The 27,692-nt window shown below is 44.0% G+C and overlaps 1 protein-coding gene across 1 annotated transcript in view; it reads right to left on the bottom strand.

Annotated features, from left to right (window-relative positions):
- The window catches only part of LOC138293923 (vitellogenin-like), a 605,610-nt gene extending 578,421 nt beyond the window's left edge, over positions 1-27,189 (bottom strand). The window contains exon 1 of the mRNA XM_069233203.1: positions 27,114-27,189. Within this exon, the coding sequence (XP_069089304.1) occupies positions 27,114-27,189 (76 nt within the window). The remainder of the gene's footprint in view (positions 1-27,113) is intronic.
- Between the last annotated feature and the right edge of the window lie 503 nt (positions 27,190-27,692).

The following is a 27,692-nucleotide window of genomic DNA, read 5'->3' as shown; positions in this document are numbered from 1 at the left end:
CTGGGTCTTGGTGGTGGGTAGAAATAATAGTGATAAAAATGTCAATATAACTTTTGTGATTAATTTTCCTGCTAGAGAGAGACATTGGAGTTTTGTCTAGTGGCAGTTTTGGCTCGCCATGAAGTAGCGCAGATGGTTAATATGCTGCTGCAAAGAACAGATCTTTATTTTATATTTGTAGCTGAGGTGATTAGTAAAGCCAGCCTTTACAAGCACTTTCCAACAAATGAAATGTATGTGAGAGTGGAGCTATGGAAAGATGAGGGGAACTTTCCCTAAACGGTAGAGAGGAAATCCCATGGGGAGATCAGGGGGAAAGGCGCCATAAAAGATTGTCATACTGGATACCACCAGTTCTGAAGCAGGCCCTGCCAGTACTTCAGCTTGTTTAGCAGGATGGACTAACATAGAAACCAATTAAATTTAGATTTGCCTTTGGCCTCTTTGTGGAGGCAGTGAAAAATGGGGATTATCTGGCATGGACTTGAGGATCCGGTGGCAAAGGGCCATTATATTGGGCCGACGATGACCAATTTCGAAGTGTACATAATTTGCCACTATAATTGAAGCAAATTCATACTTGTGATAGCCATTAAGGATAGTTTGCCCATGGGCTGATCTAGGTTGGAGCTGACCAGTGCTTAGATGGAGGAGAAAAACATGGGAGGCAGAGCACATTTTGGTCTTACCTTGCAGAAAGAGCTTTAGGTTTCCCAGGTAATTACCATGGGAGTGCCTCACTCTAGGGAGAATGTGCTTTTCAGAGGGGAGAGAAGAAATGCTGATTTTTCTTCTTTGATTCTATCTACTTAGTTATAAGTGGGTTTTTGGTGATATTTCAGATAGTTAAGGCTTTTTGTGGAGCTGTCATTGTGCAATAACTCCAGTATCATTACATTGTTATATTTCTATATGTCGATTGCTAACTATAAATGGGATGAATTACCAACAATTGTGAATTATAAGGATCTTGTAAGCTACACTGGTGCTCCCTGATCACACAGAAGTAAAAATACTCTGAGATTGCTTGCAATATCCATATACATATGGGGAAGTCATACTTTATTATGTATGCATGGGCACGTCTTCACCCTTCCCACAAACCATTTAAAAGAATAAAAGTTAAATCTGTAGTGCAAAATGAAACACACCAAAAAGCAAGGAGTGATGTGTTACAAAATGTTCAGTTTATTGTAAATCTGATTTAAAATTTCTGTAGCTCAGAATGTGCCTAGCTTCTGTCTTTCCTGTACTGAACCACAGAAAAAATAGACATGGTCCTATATCTACTGTCTACTGATCAATATTCATTAAAAAAATTAAAAAAGGAAATAAGAAGAATGAAAAGTCAGTTTCTGTTTTCCTTGTTTAAACTGCAGCTGTATTTATGATCTACCTTTCAACTTGGTTTCTCGCTTAGACAGCAGCTATAGTAACCTCAGAAGTCAACGGTAATAATGCATTACAGTTGAGCAGCTACATCATTTCAGCATTACATCAATGCTTCCTATAATTGTTTTCATAAGTTTGCAGCATGGAAGGTGCCTGTGCACGACATTCAAGGCTCCATGCGCCGTAGAAATGCAGCAATTGACAGTAAAAGGGAGCACAGTGTTGGAGCTATCAAAATTAGTGATGCTTAACCCTCCGAGGATTTGTTTGAAAATAAAGGAAAAAAGTGCATATTAAGTCACATGTGCTGCATCCAACAGTCATTATGAAGGCTCTTATACCCGTCTCTGTATATGATTTCCATTATACATACCACCATTATGTGCTTCACAGTGAAATAAATGCTCTCTTACCATCCTGGCCAAGTGTGTGCCCACTGTTTCTACAGGACTACTACCTTCATCTTTCACATATCCCAAGAAGGTAGGGTTTTCAATATGGGTTCATATGCAAGTTAATTCAATCTGTTCTACTTTTTTCAGTGGTTCATTATGATATAAAATGTTATTCCTTGTTTCAAGGATATGTTTGGCCTAGCAATCACTGATGTTGCTTTACATTTATTCTAGGGACTCCGTGTTGATAATGCAGTATGGGGGGATTAATGTGAATGTCTCACTATTCTCCATTAGCCTGTGCATCAAACCAACACTGGGGTGCACCAACAAAGCCTTGGGGTCTTGATGGATGGAGATTAGCTCAGTAGTGCATTACCATAGGAGTTCTCCAGGGCACACATGGAGCCCAGTAAGAAAGTGCTATGCCTGCTCACAGTGCCTCATTGGAATGATGGGATGATGAGGAGTGTGTTACACCAGTGCTCTGTTTCTCTTTCTACCCAGGCATACACAAACCCTAGTTCCCCCACCTTTGGATCTGATTGTCTCTATTATATCTATTAAAGACAACCAGGTGCAAATGGATCCAAGGTATAAGGGAAGTGCAAAACTCAAAGATCCTATACTGAACAGTCATAATGTACCAGCAGTAACAAGTAGGCAACACTATGAACAAGTGGCACGATGTTCAAAAAGCAAAACATTTTTATGGCTCTTTGTATTCCTTTGCATCTTATAAAGGCATATTTGCATGAATGTTTTTAACAAATACATTAAAACATCAATCAGCTATATGTGTGAGACCCTATACTGGAGTGCTGGGCAAAACATACAATAACTGCAGATTGGGTAAAAACACTTGTGCTACCTTTGTCTATCATTACTCCCATTCGTTTTGGACATCTCAAACTCTGGGAACAAGAAAAGACATACACTAAATAATGGAGCAGGTCACCATTATATTTGTTTCTGAGATTCTCATCGGTTTAAACAACTGAATAGCAAAGTCTCTTTCTTGTTGTGTGAAGTGGCATGCGTATGCCCAAAGAAATCCACAGTACAGAGTTAAGGGGTAATAGTGTGTGGCTACAGTCTTTGTAGTCATAGCAAATCATCTATTCCGCATAATGCCCAACAAATGGTATTTCGGTTTTATTTTAACCTTGGCTACATTAGTGTGTGGCCCATGCATGCCTGTTATCCTTTTAGCTGTGCAGTTTCATGTATGGCAGAGTTAAAGAGATCAGTTTGTGCCAGAAGGTTCTTGACATTAATCAGAACCCAAAGAGGAAAAAGAAATTGAGTATGGAGCCACATTTTCACAGTTTTCCTAATTTTCATGTGTCTCTGTGGAGAGTGGAGAAGCTCCCAAATATGTTTCCATGCAGTGTGCTCTGTAAGAGTTTTCAATTAATTTCAAACACCATGTTGCCGCCAAAGGAACTATCTCTACCTACCACAGCTGCAGGAGCAACTATCCCTACCTAGCACTGCTGCAGGATGAGCTTTTCAGCTGGCACATTCACACTCTTGATACACTAAGATCCTGCCATCCTTGGAAACTGTTGCTTCTCTAACCCTTCGCCCTTATCGTCTATATTCTTCACTCATAACTGCTCAGGCAGGAGATGAGACACAATGTTCACATTGTCCCAGCTATCTCTACCAAGCGATGTACTGTACAAATCTTAAAAAACAAACATTCTGTGGCTGCTTAGCAAATTATTTATAAGTTATTTTTTCAAGAAAACACACTTGTTACATTTCTTTTCCAACAATTTTCCTCTCTTCTGACTTTAAACAGAATCTTGCTGCAAAATTGTAAACCTACTGTCACTAACATTAGAAAGATTTGGTCATGTGGTTGGTGATTTTGCTCAATGTGAAATCCAAAATTATCCACTACCAGATTGAAATTTGTGATTTACAGGCAGGCTAGTTCAGCATATAGCCCTGGCAATCTATCTCAGGTGGTTAAACACCTTCTACAGCGACCTCAATACAGACTGGCCACAGGACTGAAATAATACCTAAAAATGAAGGGTTAATGTTGCCATAGAATAGTACTGCCAGTAAAATACAAGTCAATGGCTAAATGCAGAGCCTGGAGGATTCTGGCATGTTTTCGTAACCCACTATTCAGAAGTTTTTTTACAGTCCTGGTGATTACTAAGTGCCTCCTGCTAATATTTACATAGAGTGAGAGGGAATAAGCAGGGCCACTGGGATTATGTGGCAAAGGAGCCCCAAATTATGTGGCAGGTTTGACTAAAATATGCAATAGGCAAATTATGATACACAATGCAGCAAATTTTTTGATTGTAGATAAGCAATTGAAAGATGAAAGATGACCAGTCAACCGTTGGAAATGGCCTTCCACATTGCGTGAATACACGTTGCAATGTTTGATCCATTTGAGCTAAAAAAAAATGCAAAAAATGCAGATTATGAAGCAGATGATGGATTATGTGGCAAATGTGACAAATCAATAATCTCACACATACTGAAGAATGCGAGTCTTGTTAAATTACATTACTAATTACCCGTGGGCTGACTTTGTTGATGCCATATCCCTTCTTTTCTTTTAAGAAATGTTGCTAATTTGCACTAAATAGAGGGTTGGAGTTTCAAGGTGCTGTAACCACTTAAAAAAAGCTCAAAATCAGGGACAGGCAGGGGTATCACACATAGTTTGGAATCAGCAATTAACATGCTTGGCTGTGGTCAAACACCAGGTGGGTGGCAACACTATTTGTGTGTGGATTGTTTACTGTGTTCATCAAGTTTATGGTGCAATGCATTTTAAATTAACTCATGTGCGCCAAAGGAGACATTCATACTGCCTCTTTTCTTTTTTTATTTTAATTAAGCAGCAAACACTTCCACTTTGGCTCAGAGTGCCCTGGCTGGACACTTCGTCCAATCCTAACACTGCTTTCATGCTGTAGTCGAGGACCGAGGAGTGGATCAGAGCGACGCAGCAAGAAAAGTATGTTTTCAAAAATAAATATTTTTTATTTGTCGTCTTCCCCCTCGCCTGCCACATGCTGGCCCGCCCTTTTTCCTTCTCGTTAACCGCCACTGTTTACAAGAACAGCAGAGGGTACTGGATTCTTTATAATACATTGTAACACCATCACAATTCCCACAAACTACTTAAATGTTTAATGTCTTGCTCTTTCATTGCAGATAAGAATGAAAGCAGAGTCTTTATTGTGAAACTAAGAACACCAAACCACAATAAACAATTTTTGTGTAAAGAGGTTATGACCAGTTTCATGTAAATCAGATTAAAAAAATGTCGTGTTGAGACTTGCCGAGGTTCTATTTTATCTTTAACGATCAATAGCAAGGAAAAAATAAATATGTTACTATAAATATTTCATTTCTGCTTAACAATTTTCAGTTTGCACAAATATATCAGAAGGTAAATGTAGTTCTCATTTTTCTCGGGTTAACCACAGGTGGAGTTCTTTGATCGTCCTTTCACTTTGGTTGGCTGTACACATTGTGATATCAGTTATTAGAGTTCAACTGTAACAAAGGATCACGGTTGAGCCTAGGTCATTGTTTTATTACAGGCGACAAGAGGCATCAAAATGCACCCGTAAACAGAAAATTACAGACGTGATTTTATACAGGAATTACATTTCATAAACCGTAAAGCAAGCTTTCAGAAATGGAAAGGAGGTTTGCATTGGATGTCTATGGTTGTTTGTTGATTTATTGGGTCATATATATGTCAGTAACGACCAATATGTTATCTAGTGAATTTGTCTTTCAGAAATGGTGGAGGATTTTGATAACGTACAGGAGTTTGTAAGTGCCAATTATAAAAAGGGAAGGAAAGATTACGTTTGTTTTGAGAGAATTAGATGATTTGGTACTTAAGAAAGGATTATATTCTAATCAGGAAGTTAATAGTAAATACCAAAGACTTTCTCATTTAATGTGGTATAAAATGATTTGACTGACATGGAATTCTCTGCAGAAAATACTGAGCGTTTTTTTGCGTGGATGCTCGAGAGTATGAAGCAAAGAATTGTAATGAAATAGGTTTCGAACTATGCAAGAAAAAAGGACAATAGCATGAGATCAAAAGCAAAAACCGAATGAATATGATTATCCTTTGTTGTTAATAAAGAAAAAATGGAGCACCACGATCAAGAAATGTCTCTGGACTTTAACACAGATTACTGTCGAACCAGCCCAGTAGAAGACAGCGGTACTACACTGTAAATATCAATTGCTATTTGGCCAGCGTCTATAGTGCAGTGCCAAGAACTGAAGTGCAGCTGGGTGTTTATTCTTTCACTTACTGCCAATCTTTCGATCAAATTACCATGTCATATGAATAAAAATTACAAAATGATTGAAGATGAAATATGTCGTTGCACAGCTTCATGATACTTTTACTTAATATTTCTATATAAGTATTGAAATACGCATCCTGCATTTTTTGGCATTTCATTACAGATTATTTTACTTTAATGTTGGCCTGTCACTATACAGAGGGTAGTTAAACAAGAACAGTAACTTTAACTTTGAAAATATACAATGGAGGATCACAGTTCCTACATTAGCCTCAGAAAAGTTGAATACTTTTCCAAATTGCCAAAACAGTTAACATCTCACCCAGAAAACTGCCAGGCCAGAGTCCACACTGCCCAACCGAATCCATATTGCTAATCTGGTTTTACATTGTCTTCATAAAATTATCCTTACAGTTATTATATAGTGTCATGTCAGATTCCTTATTGCCGTGAATATGTCAGTTTCTTAATTGCTCCAGGCCATTGTCATGTCATTCGCACAATTATGCACCAAAGGACAAACCTCCATACCATCATATATTTTGCCCATAAAGTGATGTAGTATTTTTAACACGTTATTTATGCAGTTCCCCTAAGAAGGTGTCCTTATTGCTATGCCAGTTTCAAATGAGATCTCCTTCCATATTGTGTCCCAGTTTCACATTAGTCCTGTCATACTCATTTCTATATTCCTCAGGATCATGACAGTTCCTGTTCCCAGATTGCCTGGCCAGGTTGTATATTGTCCCCCCAAATTTACGATTCCAGTTTCACAGTGGAAGAGCTAATCACAAATTGCACTTGTTCTTTTTACATTGCACCACAAAATCTATTCGATTCCATAAAATTTCTGCATCGAGTTTTGTTCGATTTCCATGAAAATGCATAGAGAGAAACCGCCATCGTATTTTTGGATTTCGTGAATGTTATAGTATATTTTAATCCCATTTTAAACTTTTTTGTACTGGGAATTATACAAATGTGTCCTCGGCCACTGTGATTTTCAGACATAGTCGCTTACCAGAATGCAGCATTACATATAACAAAACCTAACATCCTTTGAGATTTTAACAATTTTTATTTCATAAAAGAGATGTTCTTCGGAGAACTATCTGGTTATTCCTGTAACACGGTACCAGACAAACAGAATCTCACAGCGAAACAAAAATTGGTCTCATGTGGCAAATAGAAGCTGCATCCTCGGACGGCATCAGGGACATCCTTAGGATAATCAAAACTGAAAATATCGAAGCTCAGAGGATTTTCTTTCCCTTCGTAGTAAAGATTTATCCGGTGTTCTTCTACAAACTAATCAGTTTCCCCTAACTTTTGGTGGTAAGCCAACATCCATATGTATTTAGATAGCACTGTTTTGGTTAATATTAAAATAATTGAGGTTGCAGATGCAAAGTTCTGTGTTACACAATTCATTGAGCCCCACATATTAGAAATACGTCTTCAAATCGCTAAAATAATAATTTTTGGTGTCAGCTGTAGTAATTATTCAGTCAGTCAAATTGGCTCCAGAGAAAATGAAACTGCAGAGCATTACACTTTTTAGGAGTGATATGTCATGACAAAGCAACGTGGCTACACAGTTATATAATTTGCTAAGGCGACTTCAGTTGGGATGAGATTTTTTTAATGTTTTGCAGGAATGGATCGATAACATTAATTGCCTGTGTAGCAAAAAATGGTCAATTGGTTTTATGTAGGTTGTAGTGTGTGAAATTTAATTCTACTTATCAGTAGAGGCAATTCCACTGGGTTCAGGTTTGCTTGGCTTCAGTTTTCTTTGTCATGCTCAGAATATTTGAATTTCACATAGCCTTTCTACAGCACATTGGAAAAATCCAGTTTCCAGTTTGTACATAAGGCCCTTGTTACTTGAACTTAGCATTTGGATGCATCACTTGAGATTAAAGTCCATAGATTTGAATACTTTTGAAATGATCACTGTGTGTTTAGAGATAGCAAGAGAAAGAAAGAAAGAAAGAGAGAGAGAAAATTACTGTAAATGGAGATTCTGATTTCACTTCCAAATTACAACGGGTAAATGTATCTCTTGAAGAGGTTTGTGCATAAGACATTGATCACAGGTTCCAGTCCTAATGGAATAAGTTAATGGGTTAATGCACCTAGGTCTTTGTGGACCAATCATGGTAAGATAGCTCCCTCAAAGAGATGCACTGGCAGCAATTCCGTTACAGTGGCTAAAAACAAAAACTATCACACATTTTGTGAGTGTGTTTGAATTAGAAATCTCATAACACTTATTGTCAGCTAGTGAATAGCTGGATAAAATATTTTATATGCAACTACCTGTAGGTGAAATGTCAATAGGAAAGTCAAGGATAGGTTGCTCTCCTCCCCCTTGCTTCGAGCTACGGCATGTGCGTCACTTTGCCTCGAACCAGGATTCCTGTGGCCGCGATAGGCTCAGCATCGCCAATGGGAAAGCAGGACAGTGGGAAAGTATTCTTTCCCCTGGCCACTCTCTTTGATGTATGAGCGGGTCGGGCACCGGGTGCCCCAAAGCTATGCATGCAGGAACCTGCCACATGTTGGACTGTGAAGGGCAACTTAAGCAGCCTAACAAGGTGCATCCCAAGACAAGGTGCAGTCAGGCTGCTGACCGAAGAGGGGCCCCACCAAGGTTCTCACCAGGGGTAGGCAATCTGTAATCCAGAATAGGCAGCAGAAGGATCTTTGAGTTCACGAAATGTATCTACAGATCTGGAGTGAAGTCAAATAGATGAAAGTCTACCCATCAACTGTAGTTCCTTCTAAGTTAACAAACAGTCCAGTAGAGGTAGCGGCGGTAGCCGAGATGCACCAGGTGAGGAGGCCTCGCAGGTGCAGACACACACGCTGACCTTGAAAATGGAAAGTAGGGCAAAAATAACTGTTAAGAAGGACTATTTGTTAAAAATTCTCAAAATGGCGCAGGTGCAGCAACAACTGAAGAGTATGTAGGGTGTAACAATTGAGCTACAGAATGTGCTGAAGGAGGTCACAGAGGGCGCAAGCTGGGCAGATCAAGTAACAATACAGCCAACATGCATCCAGCTCATTAAGTCGCAGTGTGCAGAGAGACAGATGGAGGTGTGCAGGACTCCTCAGCTTCCCCAGTTCTCTTTGACCCATCTCATATGGAGGTGGGCCCAAAGTCCACAAACCCACAGACAGAGGTGGGTCAGTCACAGAACCTTTTAGAGACTATTCTACATGACATTTGCTAAATAAAACATGCGTAGCTTAAGCAAAACCAGAGGCTGGACAAGATTGAGGAAGTATTGTGTCAAATTCCAGCATGTTTCCAGGAGCTAGAGCAGAGGGTCTAGGACCTGGAGGATCACTCTCTGGTCTGTGACAGGGAGATTAGTCACTTACAGAAAATGTTATGGGAGACACAGACCATAATTGATGACATGGAAAATTTTGCGTGGAGATCGAACCTTCATTTTGTTGTGATATCAGAAGGTGCAGAGACTACGGTGAACCATCAGAATATGCTGCAATATATGGAGGCATTAGTTAAGTTGTGCATATTGGAGAACTCACCAGAGAAATTATCGATCTGAGGGCCCATTGCATACCTGCCCAGAGGTCAACAAATGCAAAGTATCAATGGACAATTACAGTGAACTTCGGGAATTACAGAATAAAAGAGTTGATACTTGCCAATGCAATTCAAAAAAATACATTTTCTCTATCTGATAACACCCAGATGGAAATATTCTCAGCTATGTCAGACACATCAGCCCACAGAAGATGTTACTTGTTAGACGACAGCCTCATGGTGGTCACCCCTGACTTTTTTCCTGCCTCCCTCCACTTTTTAGATACTGTTTTTGCTGGTTTTAAGACTCAGTGCACTTTGCCACTGCTAATTAGTGCTAAAGTGCCTATGCTCTCTCCCTTTAAACATGCTAACTTTGGATCATGCCCAATTGGACTACTTAATTTACTTATAAGTACCTAGTAAAGTGCACTATATGTGCCCAGGGCCTGTAGATTAAATGCTACTAGTGGGCATGCAGCACGTATTGTGCAACACACTTAAATAGCCCCTTAACCTTGTCTCAGCCCTGCCATTGCAAGGTCTGTATGTGCAGTTTTACTGCCAATTCGACTTGACATTTAAAAGTACTTTCCAAACCTAAAACTCCCCTTTTTCTACATCTAAGTCACCCCTAAGGCATGCTCTATGTAACCCATAGGGAAGGGTGCTGTGTTGGCAAAAGGCAGGACATTTACCTGTGTAGGTTACATGTCCTGGTAGTGTCAAACTCCTAAATTCGTTTTTACACTGCTGTGAGGCCTGCTCCCTTCATAGGCTAACATTGGGGCTGCCCTCATATATTGTTTGAGTGGTAGCTGCTGATCTGTAAGGAGTAGGAAGGTCTTATTTAGTATGGTCAGAATGGTAATACAAAATCCTGCTGTTCCCTGAAGTCTCAGGACCAAAAAGACTTCATCGCTACATGAAGGACTCCTTGTGTGGCGAAATTCGACCCACAGCCTGCCAAAAACTACGCACAGCCTGCACTGTGGTGAAAAATTCACTGCAAGCCCAACCGGAACGATGCAGCCCGACTTCACAACAAGAAGATTGATGCAGCGCCAGCGCAGCGACCAGAAATTCGACGCACGGCCCACTGGATCGACGCACATCTGAGCCGGAACAACGCAGCCCAACTTCCAGAGAGGAATTGACGCAGCACCTGCCGTGCGGTAGAAAATTCAACGCAATGCCCACTGAATCGACGCAGCTCCTGTGACTTCATCCTCCCAGCACCGGAAATCCACACATCATCCACAGGTCATGCGAAAACACAGCAACCCGAAGAGGATCCACAACCGAGTTCCGGATATCGACTCACAGCCTTCCCTGCATGTAAACTAATCGACACATTGCTCTGTGCGGCCGGAAAAATCGACGTACACCCCTTTGTTTCCACGCATCTCCTCATTTGCGGTTCTTTGCAAAGATTTTTCACACAAACCTGGAACTTTGTGCTTGAAAGAGACTTTGGTGGTCATTACAACCCTGGCGGATGGTGTTAAAGCGGCGGTAAGACCGCCAACAGGCCGGCGGTAAAAAAATTGCAATTACGACCGTGGTGGAAACCGCCAACAAAGACAGCCACTTTAACACTCTTACCGCCACGGCGGTACAAACAAACAGCGCAGCGGTCACCGCCAACAGACAGGCGGGAGACAATGTGCCGCCCACACTATTATGACAGGCCAATCCGCCACCTTTTCAGGGGCGGATTCAATGCGGATAAAAACACAGCGGAAACAGGAATTTCGAAGGGAAAACGCTCACCTCTACACACCCCACGAGGAACGAGGACACCATGGACCCCGAACTCCAAATTCTACCTGCGATAGTCTTCCTGCTCCTCTACTAGGAGCACGAACGCCGGTGGCGAAGACCACGGTGAGTACTGCACCTACAACACAGGGGAGGGGGGAGGCAAAAAACAGGGACATATACACGCAACACCCCCACCCTCACCCCCTACAACACACACATTAATGCATATCAATACATCACAGTTACACCCCCCAAGCCCACCGGAAGAATGCAAAGACAATAGAAAATTAGTGTAACCATTGTAATAGATTAAAAACAAGTAGGCAGAAATATATATATACACCATGTACATAATATATACCAAGCATAGTAGTCCAGATAGTGCACTAAGAAAGTCCGTGGAACACTGGGACCACACGGTATGGGTGAGGCCCACACAAGATCCCCGAACATGACGAAGAGAACACTGCAGGGGCATCAGAGAGCAACTTAACAGGCACCTCAGGGGGAGGGAAAGGGGGGGGCACGTCAGCCGCTTGAGTGCACGACGCCAAATCCACGAGGGCGCCACATGCCCACTGTTCCAACCTGGGGAGTGCAAAGCCACAGTCTCTCAAGTCTCTACAGTGGGTGGGTTACCCACTGTTACATCCTGGGGAGTGCAAAGCCACAGTCTCACAAGTCTATACAGTGGGTGGGTTGCCCACTGTTCCATCCTTGGGAGTGCAAAGCCACAGTTTCTCAAGTCTCTACAGTGGGTGGGTTGCCCACTGGTACATCCTGGGGAGTGCAAAGCCACAGTCTCACAAGTCTATACAGTGGGTGGGTTGCCCACTGTTCCATCCTGGGGAGTGCAAAGCCACAGTCTCACAAGTCTATACAGTGGGTGGGTTGCCCACTGTTCCATCCTGGGGAGTGCAAAGGCACAGTCTCACAAGTGGATGACAGTCTCCACTGGTTCAGGAGGGTGCATGGTGCCCAGAGTGCTTCATCCTGTTAAGGACAGAGGTAGTGGATGACATTCTCCACTTGTTCTGGAGGGGGGCATGGTGCCCAGAGTGCTTCATCCTGTTAAGGACAGAGGTAGTGGATGACAGTCTCCACTGGTTCTGGAGGGGGCATGGTTCCCAGAGTGCTTCATCCTGTTAAGGACAGAGGTAGTGGATGTATCTCTCCACTGGTTCTGGAGGGGGCATGGTGCCCAGAGTGCATCATTCACCCCGTGATGGACTCAGTTGGGTCAGTGCCCCTGCTGCTCATGGGCTAGCGGTGCTTGAGATGGCGGTGCCCTGTTCAGCGGTGTTTGAGATGGTGGTGCCCTGTTCAGCGGTGCTTGAGATGGCGGTGCCCTGTTCAGCGGTGCTTGAGATGGCGGTGCCCTGTTCAGTGGTGCTTGAGATGGCGGTCTCCATTGCAGGGTCTCAGCTGCTGGCGGTCCTTCATAGCCCAGCGGGGCTGGTGCTGGCGTTCCTTCATGGCCCAGCGGGGCTGGTGCTGGCGGTGGCCTCCTGGGCAGCTGGGCTGGTGCTGGTGGTGGCCTCCTGGGCAGCTACGCTGGTGCTGGCGGTGGCCTCCTGGGCAGCTGGACTGGTGCTGGCGGTGGCCTCCTGGGCAGCTGGGGCTGATGGTGGTCTTCTCCACTGTGCTGCCCTTCCCAGACCTGCTGGGTTTCTTGTGGCCCTTCCCCACCTTGGAAGGTGTCACAGCTGACTCCACACTCCCAACGGGACCCCTTGGAGCAGCTTTGGTGGCTGGAGTCTTCCCCCTCTCCCGCCGGGCACTGGCCAACTTCTGATGCTTCACAGGTGGGGGACTGTCTGTGCTGTGGGTCCGTGCCACACTGGCTGCCCTGGTGGCCGGTGCACTCCAGATTCCGGTGACTACAGGCACCACCCGTCCCGGAGATGTTGCAGCTGAGGTGCTAGTTCGGGACCTATGAGACGGACGGGGTGGGGGAGGTGTGGGAAAGAGGTCAAGGTTGGACAGGAAATGTTTTTGGGACACACTGTGACGGGTAGCTGGAGGGGGTTTGGGAGTGGAGGAAGAGGTGGTGTTGTAGGAGGTGTACGTTTGGTGACTTTGGGTGAAGGTGCATGCGCTGGAGGCTGTCGTGAGGTGGATGACTGTTGGGTGGGTGTGTGCCACATTTGTGTATCTTGGGAGGGGGCGTCACAGACGCACTGGGAGAGGTCACAGGGGACGTGTGAATGGTAGTGGGGGTGGTGACTGCACGTGAGCGGGGTGTGGTGGTGGGTGTGCTGGAGAGGGACGTAGTGGCTGTAGAGGTAGTGCATGGAGATGTGAGTGTAGACGAGACTGGGAGGGAGGAGGGAGACGAGGAGGAGGTGGACACAGTGGAGGCAGTGGATGTTGCTGTGTCTGCATGTGTGTGATGCTTGCGTGAGTGCCTGTGGGATGTGTGGTGTTTATGTTTGCCTGAGCTACCCTTGGGTGTTGACGTGTGTGCATGTTGGTCTGTAGGTGTTCTTGGGATAGGCTGAGGTACAAGGGATTGGGTCTGGGTGGAGGAAGTTGGAGCGGGGAGGCAAGAGATGGGGACAATGGCTGCCATCAGTGCTGAGGCCAGTCTGAAAAGCTCGCTGAAGGGCCGCCTGACCAGAATGAATGCCCTCCAGGAATGTATTGGTTTGTTGCAACTGCCTCTCTACACCCTGGATGGCATTAAAAATGGTAGACTGCCCAACAGTGAGGGACCTGAGGAGGTCAATGGCCTCCTCACTGAGGGCAGCAGGGGTGACTGGGGCAGGGCCTGAATTGCCTGGGGCGAAGGTGATGCCCACCCTCCTGGGTGAGTGGGCACGGGGCAAAGGCTGAGGGGCTGCTGGGATGGCGGTGCTGGTAGGGGGGGTGGCGGCTGTACCTGTAGATGCGGGGGGCACAGATGTTGCCGCCACCACAAGGGAGCTCACATCAGAGGACGAGTCCTTGTCACTGGTATCAGCTCCTGTCCCCGCCGTGGAGCTCCCCGCGCCCTCCGTCCCACTGGTGAATTCAGACTGTGTAGTGTCGCCCTCCAGGGCCATGTGGGATGCAGCTCCCTCGTGCTCCGGTGCCACTGCTCCTCCGCCTGATGATGCTAATGCACACAAGAACAGGGAGACCACAAAAAGGGGGGAAGACAGAAGAAAGACATGTTGAGTGCATGCATTACTGCTACCGTTGGCGGACACGACAGGCACAGAAGCCCCCTGCACTACACCGCGCTCTTGGGCTCCACTGTTCAATTTCTGGGAAATGACCTACAAGGCTATGAACGACATCTGCACATATAGATGACTTAGGGGCATGACTAGGTGTAGTTGTCACTCTACAGAGGTGGGCTGGGGTGCCACATGGCCTGCCTTGCGGAGGGGCCTTGCCTACTGAACTCACCCTGGCCTAGGGAAACCTACAGCCCACCTCCCCCACCCAGACACCTCCACTGCGTGCAAAGTCAGCAGAATGAGAGTGTACTCACCCCCTTGTGGCTGCTGTGATGCCCTCAAGCACCCATCCAACTCTGGGTAGGCCACGCCAGGATCCTGAACATCAGCGGGGTCATGGTGAGACGGCCACCCCTCCCACGTTGGGAGGCCATCCCCAGCTGAGCCTCCGCCGTCTTCTTGCTCCAGCGGCGAATGTCCTCCCATCTTTTCCGGCAGTGGGTGCTCCATCTGTGGTAGACCCCCAGGGTCCGGACGTCCTTGGCAATGGCACGCCAAATATCTTTCTTCTGGTGGGCGCTGACCTACATGAAATGTACAGGGGAAAAAGAGAAGTTATTACCAACTACACCGTCAAAGTGATTGGCCCCCATCCCTACCCTTGCCATGTGGCACATGCATTCACCGTCTTTCATGCACGCAGCGCTCTCCCCCCTTCCTTCTTTCATCCAGCCCTCTCCACACAGGCATAGCCCTTAAAACATGCTCCCTGTGTACTTACCTGTTTGTCTGGAGGACCGTAGAGTAGCATGTACTGGGGGAGGACCCCATCCACGAGCTTCTCCAACTCCTCCGATGTGAAGGCAGGGGCCCTTTCCCCAGACACTCAAGCCATTGTCTCTTCCAGACCGAGGTCACAGCAGCACTTGCAGTGTAGGTCCTCTCCTGTCGAAGATCAGGTATTGAGTGATTGAACAGATAGCAAATGGCGGTCACGTCCGCGGCGGTGCATACCGTCACCGCCGGCGTACATCGCCATTGGCTCCTGGGACCCATAGGGTCCAATGTTAACCAATGCAGCATTGCGCCGCAGTCTTCGACCGCCTACCGCGATAGTGTACAACGTCAGCGCAGTTACCTCACATCCCACTGTCCCACTTTACAGGTCAAGCAGCCGCCATTTCAGGGGCCCACATGGCTTCATTTCCAACTGCGTCACACATACCTAGGCCTAGACTCAACACACATACAGGCCACCTTTTGTATATATAAAAGTAGAAAGTGAAAGTAATTTAATGAGTACTGTAGTTGTGAGACAGTGAATTGGGATTGCTAGATCACACAACCACCCTTGAGTATGCTTCGGACTGCTCTACTTCACTGCCCTGAGAGAGTCAAGTATTTCAATGGAGTACTTGGTTGCCAATAATAAGAAAATTGTGGACCTATTACTTTTGAAAGACTCATATCCTTTCCAACTAATTTCCAAATTTCTTCTGAAAATGAATAGGAACAATGTTAATGGATGACAATATTTTCATCTGTGATTTTTCTCCCATTTGGTCCATAGATTGTGAGTTTTTTGGTTGTCTAAAAGCACACAATCTCCAGAGCTACCAACTGAGCTGCAGCTTATAATTATTAATTATTGCGTACCAACCATACATCATAAGGTAAAATCTAATGAAAGAAAAACACAGGTATGGAGGAATCCTATGCATTTTCAGAACATGCCTAACACAATGAGTTTATGAATAGTGGTTATTTGTACAACTCTGAATTTAAAATTACCCATATTATCTTGTTATAAGGAGGGATTTTTTCAAATTATGTTTTGTCTTGTACACGGACTCACATTTGGAAGCCAAAAATAGAAAATTCAATTGATAATAAACAGAATTCTACAATTCTGTATTCCCAATAAAAATGGCACCTCACTTACGAGGATGGCCCTATCACCTGCACCAAGAAATGTCCCAAAACACAATAAGGAAACATCACGTTTTACCTTCAAAATTCACACTATGTGGGTAGCTGCATCATTTGGGCCAGTGCTTGTCTGGCATAAATGCCAACCTACCAAACTGTGACATTTCTGAAAACTAGACATTCATGAGGATTCCATTATGCTTTCTTTTCCAAAAAGACCTGTGAATGTCAAACTGTGGCTAAAAATTACAGAGTTTCCTCATATTTCTCTGGGAGAAAGTTCCAGAATGTTAAACAATCAACAAAATTCTATCACCCAACATTTCCACCCTTGCCCTAAAAATCTGAACTTCTTATGTGGTTTAGTCTATCTCATTTGACAGGAAACGAGTCAAAAAATAAAATGGAAGCATCAAGATCATCCTTTTGAAATTCACTTATTCTGGCAATACGGTTCTATTGAGGAAACTGCTGGCACTAAGGTAAAACTATCAAGCCCAGACATTTCTGAAAGCTTGACTCCCATGGGAGTCAAGGATGGTGTGACTTGCATGGATTTCACTTTGTTTTCTTACCTTGAATGCCCTGCAATCCGAAAACATTGAATAAACTAATGCATTTTCGTCAACATTTTTACCATCTAGCATCCCCACACTTCTTCACATAAAAATAGTAACTCACTTGAATTGGTGAACTTATCACCCACAAAAGCAACCAGTCAAAACTTGGACCATGTGGTGTAAGTGAACTTTTCACAGGGTTGCAGTTTTTTCTGTGTTCCTATTGCATGTGTCCTCCAGCACACAAGAGGAAGATTATCGATCTGGGAATTGTGGGAACATAAAATGGTAAGACTTCGGCCATTGGCTGGAAGTACCAGAGTTTCTGTCACATAAATATGCAAAAAATAGTCTTAATAGTCTTTTTGACTCATACATTCTAGGTAAGGAAACTCCATGTGATCCAAGCAAGCCATACCTCCTTGCATTCCTCTGGGTCTCTAAATAACTAAGGTAGGTATGGTTCCTTTGTTGCCAGCTTATACAAAGCCTTATTAGTGCATCAATTCACCATTTCTGTGAGAGGAAACTGGGATTTCTTTGGCCGTAGCTTTTCTCAGATGTGGGAGTGCCAGGATGGCCCAGCACCCTACCTCATTCCTTTTCACACTTTTTGCTATGATAGACTGATGGGCTTTTAGCCCTCCTTAGTGTGTAGATTATACAATTTCGATTAAGACCTATCAGCCCATCCCGAGAGTTCAGAAATCTAGTCACAGCCTCAGAGACAAAAAGTGAGAAACAGAATGGGGTGTGAGGATCTGCATCCTAGCCTGGTCCCTCATGCACCAGACATAGTTTCTGCCATCTCAAAGCAACAGAATGGGGGTTTTTGCTGGACCGTTGGTCAAAATCATACCTAAACAATTCAAATGTAATCTTGTTTGCCATGGGGATGCCTCTAGTATTTGGTCTCTGAGTCTTGTAGGTAGAAATAACTACTGGGGCCTTACTGGTGGGAGGTATGGTCCAATGCCAGAACAGGACGACCCCCCCACCAAATTTATTTCAAATTTCTCTGCCATTCAGTGAGGGATCAGCTGCCTCAAGGAGGGCATATTCTGGGTAAATTACCCATCTGGGGCATAAAGTTTGTTGCAGCTTTAGGGGTGGGTGTATGGCCCAGTGCAGGAATGAGTCAGCCCCATCATATTTTTTTAAATATATGTCTGGCATTCAGTGGGCTTTCTGGCCACAGCGGGGAGAGCAGATTGAGGGTAAATCAGAAAGCATACTAGGGCTTTAGGGGCGGGGCTTAATAGTTGATACCTGTGTGAGCATCCAATTTATTTTTATACATAAAAACAGCCCTGATGTCTCGTGGGCTCACTGCCTCTTGCCCACAGAGGGCAGATTGGAGTAAATTCCCGAATTGGGTACCAGGGGACCAGAAAGATTGTTGGGGGGTTCAGGGGAGAGAGTAATGGGCTGATCCCTGGAGTAGCCAGCCCTCATATTTCCATGAATAATAATAATAATAATAATATTAATAATGATAATAATAAAAATAATAATATGTAAATAGGATCAGGGCAGATTGTGGGTAAAATGCCCTAATGTTCCTGCTGGAGGGACAAAAAGACTCGTAGGAAATTTCGGCTGTTGGACCTGGCCTTTTTTGCCAGGTCCAACAGCTGATGCCATGGTCATCCCCAAACATTTTGCTTCCTTCCTCCTATGTATTTCTGAACTGTTTTTGTTGGCCTTAGGACTCTGGCCACTTTACCACTGCTAACCAGTGCTAAAGTGCATATGCTCTCTGTCTAAATTGTATTGGTGAATGATTTATCCATGATTGTCATATTTGATTTACCATTAAGTCCCTAGTAAATGGACCTGAGGTCCCCAGGGCCTGGAACTCAAATGCTATTAGTGGGCCTGCAGCACTGTTTATGCCACATACATGAGTAGCCCTGTAAACATATCTCAGACCTGCCATTGCAGGGTCTGTGAATGAGTTTTCGAACTGCCAGTACAACCTGGCAAGTGCACCTACTTGCTAGGCCCAAACCTTCCCTTTTAATACATGTAAGTCATCCCTAAGTTAGGTCTCTTGGGCAGGGTGAAGTGCATTTAAAGGTTAGGACACATACTGGTGTGTTTTACATGTCCTGATAATGAAGTGTTGCTACATTTGGTTTTCACTATTGCAAGGCGACCTATCTCTTACATAGGTAAAAATAGGGATTACCTTGAACTATATTTTAAGTGTAACTTCCCCTTGGGAGCAGATAGAGATTGGAGTTTGGGGTCTCTGAACTCACAATTTAAACATACATCTTTTGGTAAAGTTGTTTTTTAGATTGTAAGTTTGAAAATGCCACTTTTAGAAAGTGGGTATTTTCGTGCTTAAAAATTCTGTGCCTCTGTCCGGTTGCTGAATACACATCTGGGTTAAACTGACAGTTGGACTGTTTGTGAATTCACTCTAGACAGTCACACAGGGATCTGAAGTTTGTCCTGCATATCCTGATAAGTCTTTCTCGGCTACAGTAGAGGGAGGAGATAACACTTGCACCTGAATAGGGCTGTGCTTATCCTTATACAAAGCAGTCTCTCTGACCCCCAGAGTCTGTCTGAGGCCAGGACAGGGAGAGGCAGGGTCTTGTGCACTACAAAGACTTTCCTTTGAAGATTGCCTACTTCAAAAGCAGGAATGAGAATATGCATTGGACTGCTGACCCCACAACTTCAGAACACTTCTGGACAGAGGACATTCTGTCAGGAAGAAGAGGAACTGCCACTCTGCCTGTTGCTTTGCTGTGCTGGCCTGCTGCTTGCTGCTTCTGTCCTGGGAGTGAAAGGACTGGACTTTGCTATCTACATCCTACTTTCCAAGGTTCTCCAAGGGCTTGAACTGAGCTTGCCTCCTGTTGTGAAGTCTCAGGGATATCAAAGACTTCATCTACCAGTGCCTGGGCTATTCTGCTAAGAGTCTTGATCTGCCAAGTGGTGCCAATTCCAGCCCCTGGGTCCATGGAAGTGGAAGCTGATGACCATAAGTAAAATACACGCACCATGGGTGTTGTGGCTGAAAAATCGACACAGACCCTGCACCACAGCTGAAAATTCAAAGCCTCACCTTCAGTGTGGATCCATCATTACTCTGCATATGGATTTTCCATGCATCCCTCCTGGGAGTCATTTTCTTCATCGATGCTGCACTACAGTCAAGAATTATTGCATCGCCCCTCCAGTGAGAAAAGAAGAGATGCATAACAAATCCAGTAGGAAAAGAATCCACTCATTGGCTATATAGCAGGGAAATATTCAATGCATTGCCTGCTTTTTGGATGCATCACCTCCTTTGTGGCCTGCATCATATTTGTTTTTGACTCATCCAAGATACTGTGTGTTATAAGCATACAACAACAGATTTTTCAGGATTAAAACATTTTTACATCTTTAAAAAGTGATATCTCTGTATGTTGGAGTTTTTGTTGTTTTGGTCTTGTTTTACTCAGATAAATATTGGCTATTTTCCTAAACGGATGTGAATGTACAAATACTTTACATATTGCCTTTGAGATAAGCCAGACTGCTTGTGCCAAGCTACCAAGGGGGTGAGCAGGGGTTATCTTAGGTGTTGGAATCTCTTACCAGACTAGATTGAGGTTCCCTACTTGGACAGGTTGTAAAATGACTTCCAATTAGAGATCCCATTTCTAACATAGGGGAACAGGCTAATTCCAATTCTAGTAGCTATTCTGTGGATCCCTGCTCAGGCACCACTCTCCTGCAGTGATCCTGCAGCAGGGATCCAATAGGGGAGGCATTATTTGAAAGGGGTATACACCCCTTTCCAATGGTACACCGGTACTCCTTCTGCAGAGATCAGTGGTTGGGAAGATGAGATATGCATGTCAACACCCACCACACTGGTGGGTGGTGGGTGTTGCATCATGGAGTGTAAAGCATCATTTTTTTAACTTTTAGTATCTGTGACATTGCAAAGACACCGAAAAAAGAAAACATCATAGGCTGCAGTAGAAGTTCTTCACTCAAGATTTTAGAGAAAAAGACTTCTGCTACAAACACCAAAATTATATTTTGCCTAAGTGCCAGGAAGAGACTTTCACCTCCTTAGCACTAAGGAGGTTGGGCAGAGGACACCAACATCTCAACCGCACCTGAAGTGGTTAACAATGTAGATGTTGTGGCTGCTATGTTGGACCTGGATGTAATTATTTATTTTAGTTCAAGGACATCATCTTTAGGGATCAACTTTTAAAAGGCACAAAAGAATAGCCAGTCTGCATCTCGGGAAATTAATAATAGCCATAGTGGAAGTAAACAAAATGAAGTTATGTAAGAGAAATCACTCGATGGAAAACTTTGACAGACTGGAAACATAAGTTACCAGCCTCACTAGAGTTATGTAAGTAATAGAAATATCGCTGCTATGATGTATGTCACTCAGAGATTTCACCTCCTGAAATCAGGCATGTTTCTGAGTAAAATAAGGGGGACATAGATGCTAATGTATCTGGAAACTTTATAACTTAGACTTGTATAACACAGTGATCTTTGCCATGAGGAAAGAACATATACCACATCACATGTGATGTCTCAGAACACTATGGTAGAGTGTACAATTATACACATTTGATATTTTATAATGTAAGAGGCTATGTACATTTTCTAAAAGAGAGTTTCTTTGATTATCATATTTCTTTTCTGAAAGGTGTATTTGTTTAAATTGACTTACCTGAGTTTATTGAGTGAATGTGATTTTTTTATTTTGTCTCCACTTTAAATGGGAGGGGGAATCATGCAAATCTTTATGTTCTTAAAAATGCATCAACGTACTAGAAGATTGCCAGGTAAATTAAATCATAAAGTAAATCATAGTACATGTCACCACAGTCATTATCAATAAATGTTCCTACAAGCACTCTCAGCAAAGCGAAAAGAAGATCAGTTATTTTAGCATATCATTAAAACATATTAAAAATATCATCTCACATATGTCTAATAGTTTTGATATAATCATGTCCAGATATACCTAAGATTGTCTAAAATAAAAGTTAGTCCGAGTACTGTTTTCATTTTGTGTCACATTGGATGATCACTCCCCAAGGGGCCAGTGGCTGGTGCGGGCACTGGTAATTTTAGTGGTCAGCATGCTGGGCATCTGACATTTGAGAGCATGTCTGGGCTGGGCAGAAGAGGTCGACAAAGCATCTGATTCCATTTGCCTAAACCTGCCCTCCTCTGCTAACAATTAGCCAGTTACTATCACTAGATTCTTGGTCAGAGTTTGCTAGATCCACTTAGTAGTGGGTTTACTGGCCTGTATGCTTGGGTCTTGGTCTGCGTCAAGCCAGTGCTGCTGAACATTGTTGAACCTTCTCTGACCAGGCTGCATGCACTTGCCAGTCAGCACAGCTCGGTCTAGGATTTCTAGAGGGGTCAGTAGATCAGTTCACAAGCCTGCCACTGGTACCAGACACATGAAGGTGTCTGCATGTTGACAGTGCTTAAGAGCACTGGGCTGCACCCAGGCTTTGGGCACTATCACTGACACCGATGCTCCAATCTAGCTATGAGGAAGGGGAGCCATGTCTGCACCTGACTTTGCAAGTGATGGCTGACGGTGGGGCAGGCCTACAGCCTTTGGTAGTTTTTAGCCTGATGTTGCAGGCTCAGCCTAGCCACTGTCCAGCCCTGAAAACCCTGCATTGACGAGGATAAGCTTCAGAGCGACACAGACACAAGCAGGATGATACCAGGATCAAAGTGACAAATCCTGCATCGTGTTTCTTTATGACTGTGTGCTTTGCAGGCAGGATGAAATTCAAGCTACATCTAAGATACATTCCAATGGAGGTAGGACAAATGGTGTGGTGAGACTGCATGTTGCAACTCCAGATAGATTTATCTGTAACCTCACCATCCACTAACCACATCTAATTTCTACATCCAACCCAACTTAATTTCCCAGAGAGCAACCAAAAGAACAGTGAGGTGACTGTGCAGAATTTGAGCTTCGGCCTCGGAAAACTGACAGATGGGAGCAGTTGGTGGCATACAGTGCATGTTCATGACACCTCCTAATATACCAATTAACACATTTCGTGAAAATGATGTCTAACAGAGTACTGAGGCAATGATGACAGAAGATTTATTGGTGGTGATTGCACATGCGAAGGCAGCATGACTTAAAGTACTGCATTAAAATCTACTTAAGAGAATTAATTCCAGAAGGCGTCTAAGGCCCCCAGGCTACAGGTGCAAGGCATTTCTAGTGATGACCCTGTTGCCATCACACCTGCTATCAATAAAATAAGATACAAATGACTGAAGAGGCTGCAAGCAAAGCAGAAGTATGTGAAACCCTAAGGTTGTCAAGACTATTAAAGCTAGCACCCCCAGAATAAGCCTTGAAGACATATGGTTCTATTATATTAGACAGACCTACTGTTGCATAAATTAAACAAAAAACCAAACTGTTAGACCTGTCAGCCTTAAGGTGGTCTTCCCCCAAATGTTTTACCCCTTTGTCTTGAGTTTTCTCTGTATGTTGTTATTTGCCTTAGGACTCTGCACACTTTACCACTGCTGACCTGTGCTAAAGTGCATATGCTTCTCCATTAAACATGGAAATATTGGTATGTCCACCATTGGCATATTTAATTTACATGTAAGACCCTTGTAAAATGGTATACTATATACCCAGGTCCTGTAAATTAAATGCAACTAGTGGGCCTGCAGCACTAATTGGGCCACCCAAACAAGTAGTCATTTAAACCTGTCTCAGGCCTGCCTCTGCAGCACCTGTGATTTCAGTTTCACTTTGACTTGACATTTAAGACCCTTGTCAAGCCCTAGACTCACCTTTTATTACATATGTCACCCCTAAGGTAGGCCCTAGGTAACCTATAGGGCAGGGTGCTATGTACATAAAAGGCAAGTCATGTACTTTTAAGTTTTGCATGTCCTGGTTGTGAAAAACCACCAAAGTTGTTTTCCACTAGTGTGTGGTCTACTCTTCTCATAGTCCTATACATTGAATTCCTTAACATACTTTTAAGCTCTAATGCATGATCAGAAAGGAATAGCTACATCATGTTTCATATCATTCTTTTGAATAATAAATCCTGTTTACTGGTAAAGTCGGATGTAACATTACTATTTTAGAAATGACACTTTTACAAAGTGGGCACTTCTCTCCTCTTACTGCTATGAGTGTGTTGCAGCCTGTCTCCAATACACGTCTGGGTTAGGTGACAGCTACAGTTTGTTCATTCGCTCTAGACAGACACAAACACAGGAAGGTTAGGTGTGTCTGAGCACTCATCTGCCGTCATCTGCATATAGATGGGCCTTCCTAGGCAGGAAGGGTGGAGGGGAGTTGACACACTTGAATAGGGAAGTGCCTGTCTCCACACAAAGGGATGATTACGCTCTATTGACAGTCTGGATTCAGGGCTAGAAAGAAAAGATCTCTGTGCACTTCAAAGACCCTGCTTTGAAGTAACTCCATATCAAAGGCACTTCTGGGTATAAGTACTGGATCTATGACCCCCTAAAAACAAACACTTGTAACCAAGCTCTACCAGAAGAACTGCTGTGCTGCCTAAAAGACTCAACTGGACTGCTTTTTCTGGGAGGACTGCTTTTCTGCTGTTGCCCTGCTGCCTGCTGCTCTATGGCCTTGCTGAAAGAGAGCTGGACTTTTCCTTCTTTCCAAGTGATCTCCAAGGGCTTGCTAAGCTTGCCTCCTGTTTAAGAAGTCTGAGGGCCATATAAGACTTTAGGCCATATTTACAAGCCCCTTGCACCAACTTAGCGCAGCCTTGGTATCTTTTGTTTTACGCGAAGGCGGCATTAATGAGGCCTTTTCCCTGCACCATATTTACCCAGAAAAATGTCTCCGTGAAATTTACTAGATTTCACTGTGCCATTTTTCCCGTCATTTTTAACGCCTACTCTGAGCAGGCATTGATATCAATTGGCCTCCCTGTGCACTGTTGCACTAGTGCCAAATTTGTTTAGGCTAGTGCAGCAAAGCGCCAAAATAGCATCAAAAACTTTGATGCTATTGTCCTAAAGACTGTTAGATTGTTAGATGCTGACAGGGACATTCTGAAAAAGTGGCACATCAGGACCAATGTGCCACTTTCTTGTAAATACGCCCCTTCACTCGCAGCTGCTAGACTGTGTCGTTCGTGAGCCTGACAGTCCTGTACCAGCAAAGATCAGCGCTTCACTCCCGACCTGCAACCACGGACAAGAACTTTTCTGCCTGATCGTTGCTTTGTTTTTATTGAGAAATGCATTGCACCTGACTACGGCCATGCAGATTGTTTTCTTTTCAATTTATTTTCTGCTGCATTGCCACGGCAAAGACTACTCCACAGCCACCCATCTGCAGGAAGTGGAGACCATTGCCGTGCTCCCCCATCAGCCATTCACCTGAAAGACCTGAGGTGAAGGAGTCCAATCGGAGAAGGACACTGCAGCTGTTCTGTGCACACTTAACTCTGATAGATGCGTTTGTTTCTTCCAGCATGGCTGTGTCGGTGTGCCTCTCCAAACAAGGTACTGTTTTATGTGCACAGGACCCACAAGGTCCCTGATGCCTACCTGCGATCTCATTGGGACCCAAAAATGCATAATTACACAGGTCTCAAGGGACCAATGAGAGACCTATGTTTCAATGCCTCTCAGGTGCTGTTTTGACCTGAGAATTGTGCGTGTTACGTAAGCTCTGCGTTTACCTTGGTACTTTAAAGGTGCATATCTTTTGAAACACTGATTAGATTTTTGTTGTGCTGGTCTTTTTTTATTCAGTAAAGAGCTACTAGTATTCTAAACCTGTGTGGCGTATTTTCGTGGTGTTTTCTTTGTATTATGGGGTGTGTGTTGCACAAATACTTTGCACATTGCCTCTTTATGTAAGCCTGCCTGCTCTGTGCCAAACTACCAGAGGGTGAGCACAGATTATCTCTAAGTGTGTATCTAGCTTAACCTGACTAGAAGTGATGGTTCCTGCTTCTACAGGGTGCACACTCTGACTACCAGAAACCCCAGTCCTAAAACCTATTAGATACATTAACATATGTACCAATACCAAAAACAACAACTAAATAACCATGCAAGACTCTGTAGGAACACCTGCCCCAAGATGAACTGGACTGGAAAATTCAGGTTTACTAATCTCACACTAGGCACATCCCTAATACTGGAATTGCAATATCTGCAATTGGACAGGATTTTGAATATTCTGATGGAAAACTGACAGTACTATCTGAAGTACTGCCTAAAGAAACATATCATCCTATGTGCAAACACTTAAATCTGCAGTCCTCATATTTTTTTCTCCAAAAGAACAGAAAGAACTCCCAGTCTCCTGAATACAACCCTCGCAGGCCCAGGGAAAGCATCACACATCCAGCTCATTCAGGTCAAACACCTGCTGCAGGCCCACTAGTAGCATTTGATTTACAGGTGCTGGGCAACTCTAGTGCACATTACTAGGTACTTACTAGTAAATCAAATATGCCAAACAAGGATAAGCAAATTACATATTCATTTTACATAGGAGCACTTGCACTTTAGCACTGGTTAGCAACTTGGGAAGCAGAGGAAAAAAGTTAGAGAGACAACACAAAGGTTTCCAAGTCTAACACGTGCCCCCCCCAGCTGAAAGTGGGGAGCAACTACCCAACCTCATAGGAATTCTCATCACTAAGGCATAAGAATCTGGACAGACGATCAGCATTGGTGTGTTCTGTTCCAGGGTGGTGTTCCACTGTAAAATCCATCCCTTGTAGGTAAATTGACGACCGCAACAGTTGTTGATTCTCACCCCTCATCTGCATTAACCATCTGAGGTGCCTGTGGTCAGTCTGAACCCAGAAGTGAGTCCCAAACAAGTAGGGTCTTAGTTTCTTCAGCACTCAGACCACAGCAAAAGCCTCTAGCTCTATTGCACTCCACCTACGTTCCCTGGGAAGTAACCTCCTGCTAATAAAGGCTACAGGTTCATGTAGGCCCTCTTCATTTAGCTAACACTGCTCCTGTACCATGCTCTGAAGTGTCACTTAGCACAACAAATTCCTTGGAGAAATCAGGTGCCTTCAGCACAGGTGCTATGCACATGGCGGCCTTCAGGCATCAAAAGCGGTCTGGCAAGACTTTGTCCAGATCATCTTCCCTGGTTGCTTTTTAGAAGTCAACTCATTCAAGAGGGGAACAATGATGCCGTACCCCTTGACAAAACGTCTGTAATAGCTAGTGAGTAAGTCATCTCAGACTGGGTCTTGGGAGGCTCGAAAGCCAGAATGGTGTAAATTTTTGGCTGTAGGGGTGCCACCAGGCCACTCCCTACCTGATGTCACAAATACACCACTGAACCCTGTCCTATCTGGCAGTTTCTGGCCTTAATATTGAGGCATGCCTTTTGCAGGGCCACCAACATTCTACGGAGGGACTGCAAGTGCTCTTCCCAAGTGGAACTAAAAACCAAAATGTCGTCCAGGTAGGATGCGCTACAATCAACCAGTCCAGCCAACACCTGGTTGACCAACCTCTGAAAGGAGGCTGGGGTGTTTTTCATACCAAATGGTATCACTTTAAACTGGAAGTGCCCATCTGGGGTAGAA

This window comes from Pleurodeles waltl, chromosome 4_2, assembly GCF_031143425.1.
Source record: "Pleurodeles waltl isolate 20211129_DDA chromosome 4_2, aPleWal1.hap1.20221129, whole genome shotgun sequence".
Taxonomy (NCBI): Eukaryota; Metazoa; Chordata; class Amphibia; order Caudata; family Salamandridae; genus Pleurodeles; species Pleurodeles waltl.
The sequence above is the reverse complement of the archived record's forward strand: the minus strand, read 5'-3'. Positions and strand labels throughout refer to the sequence as shown.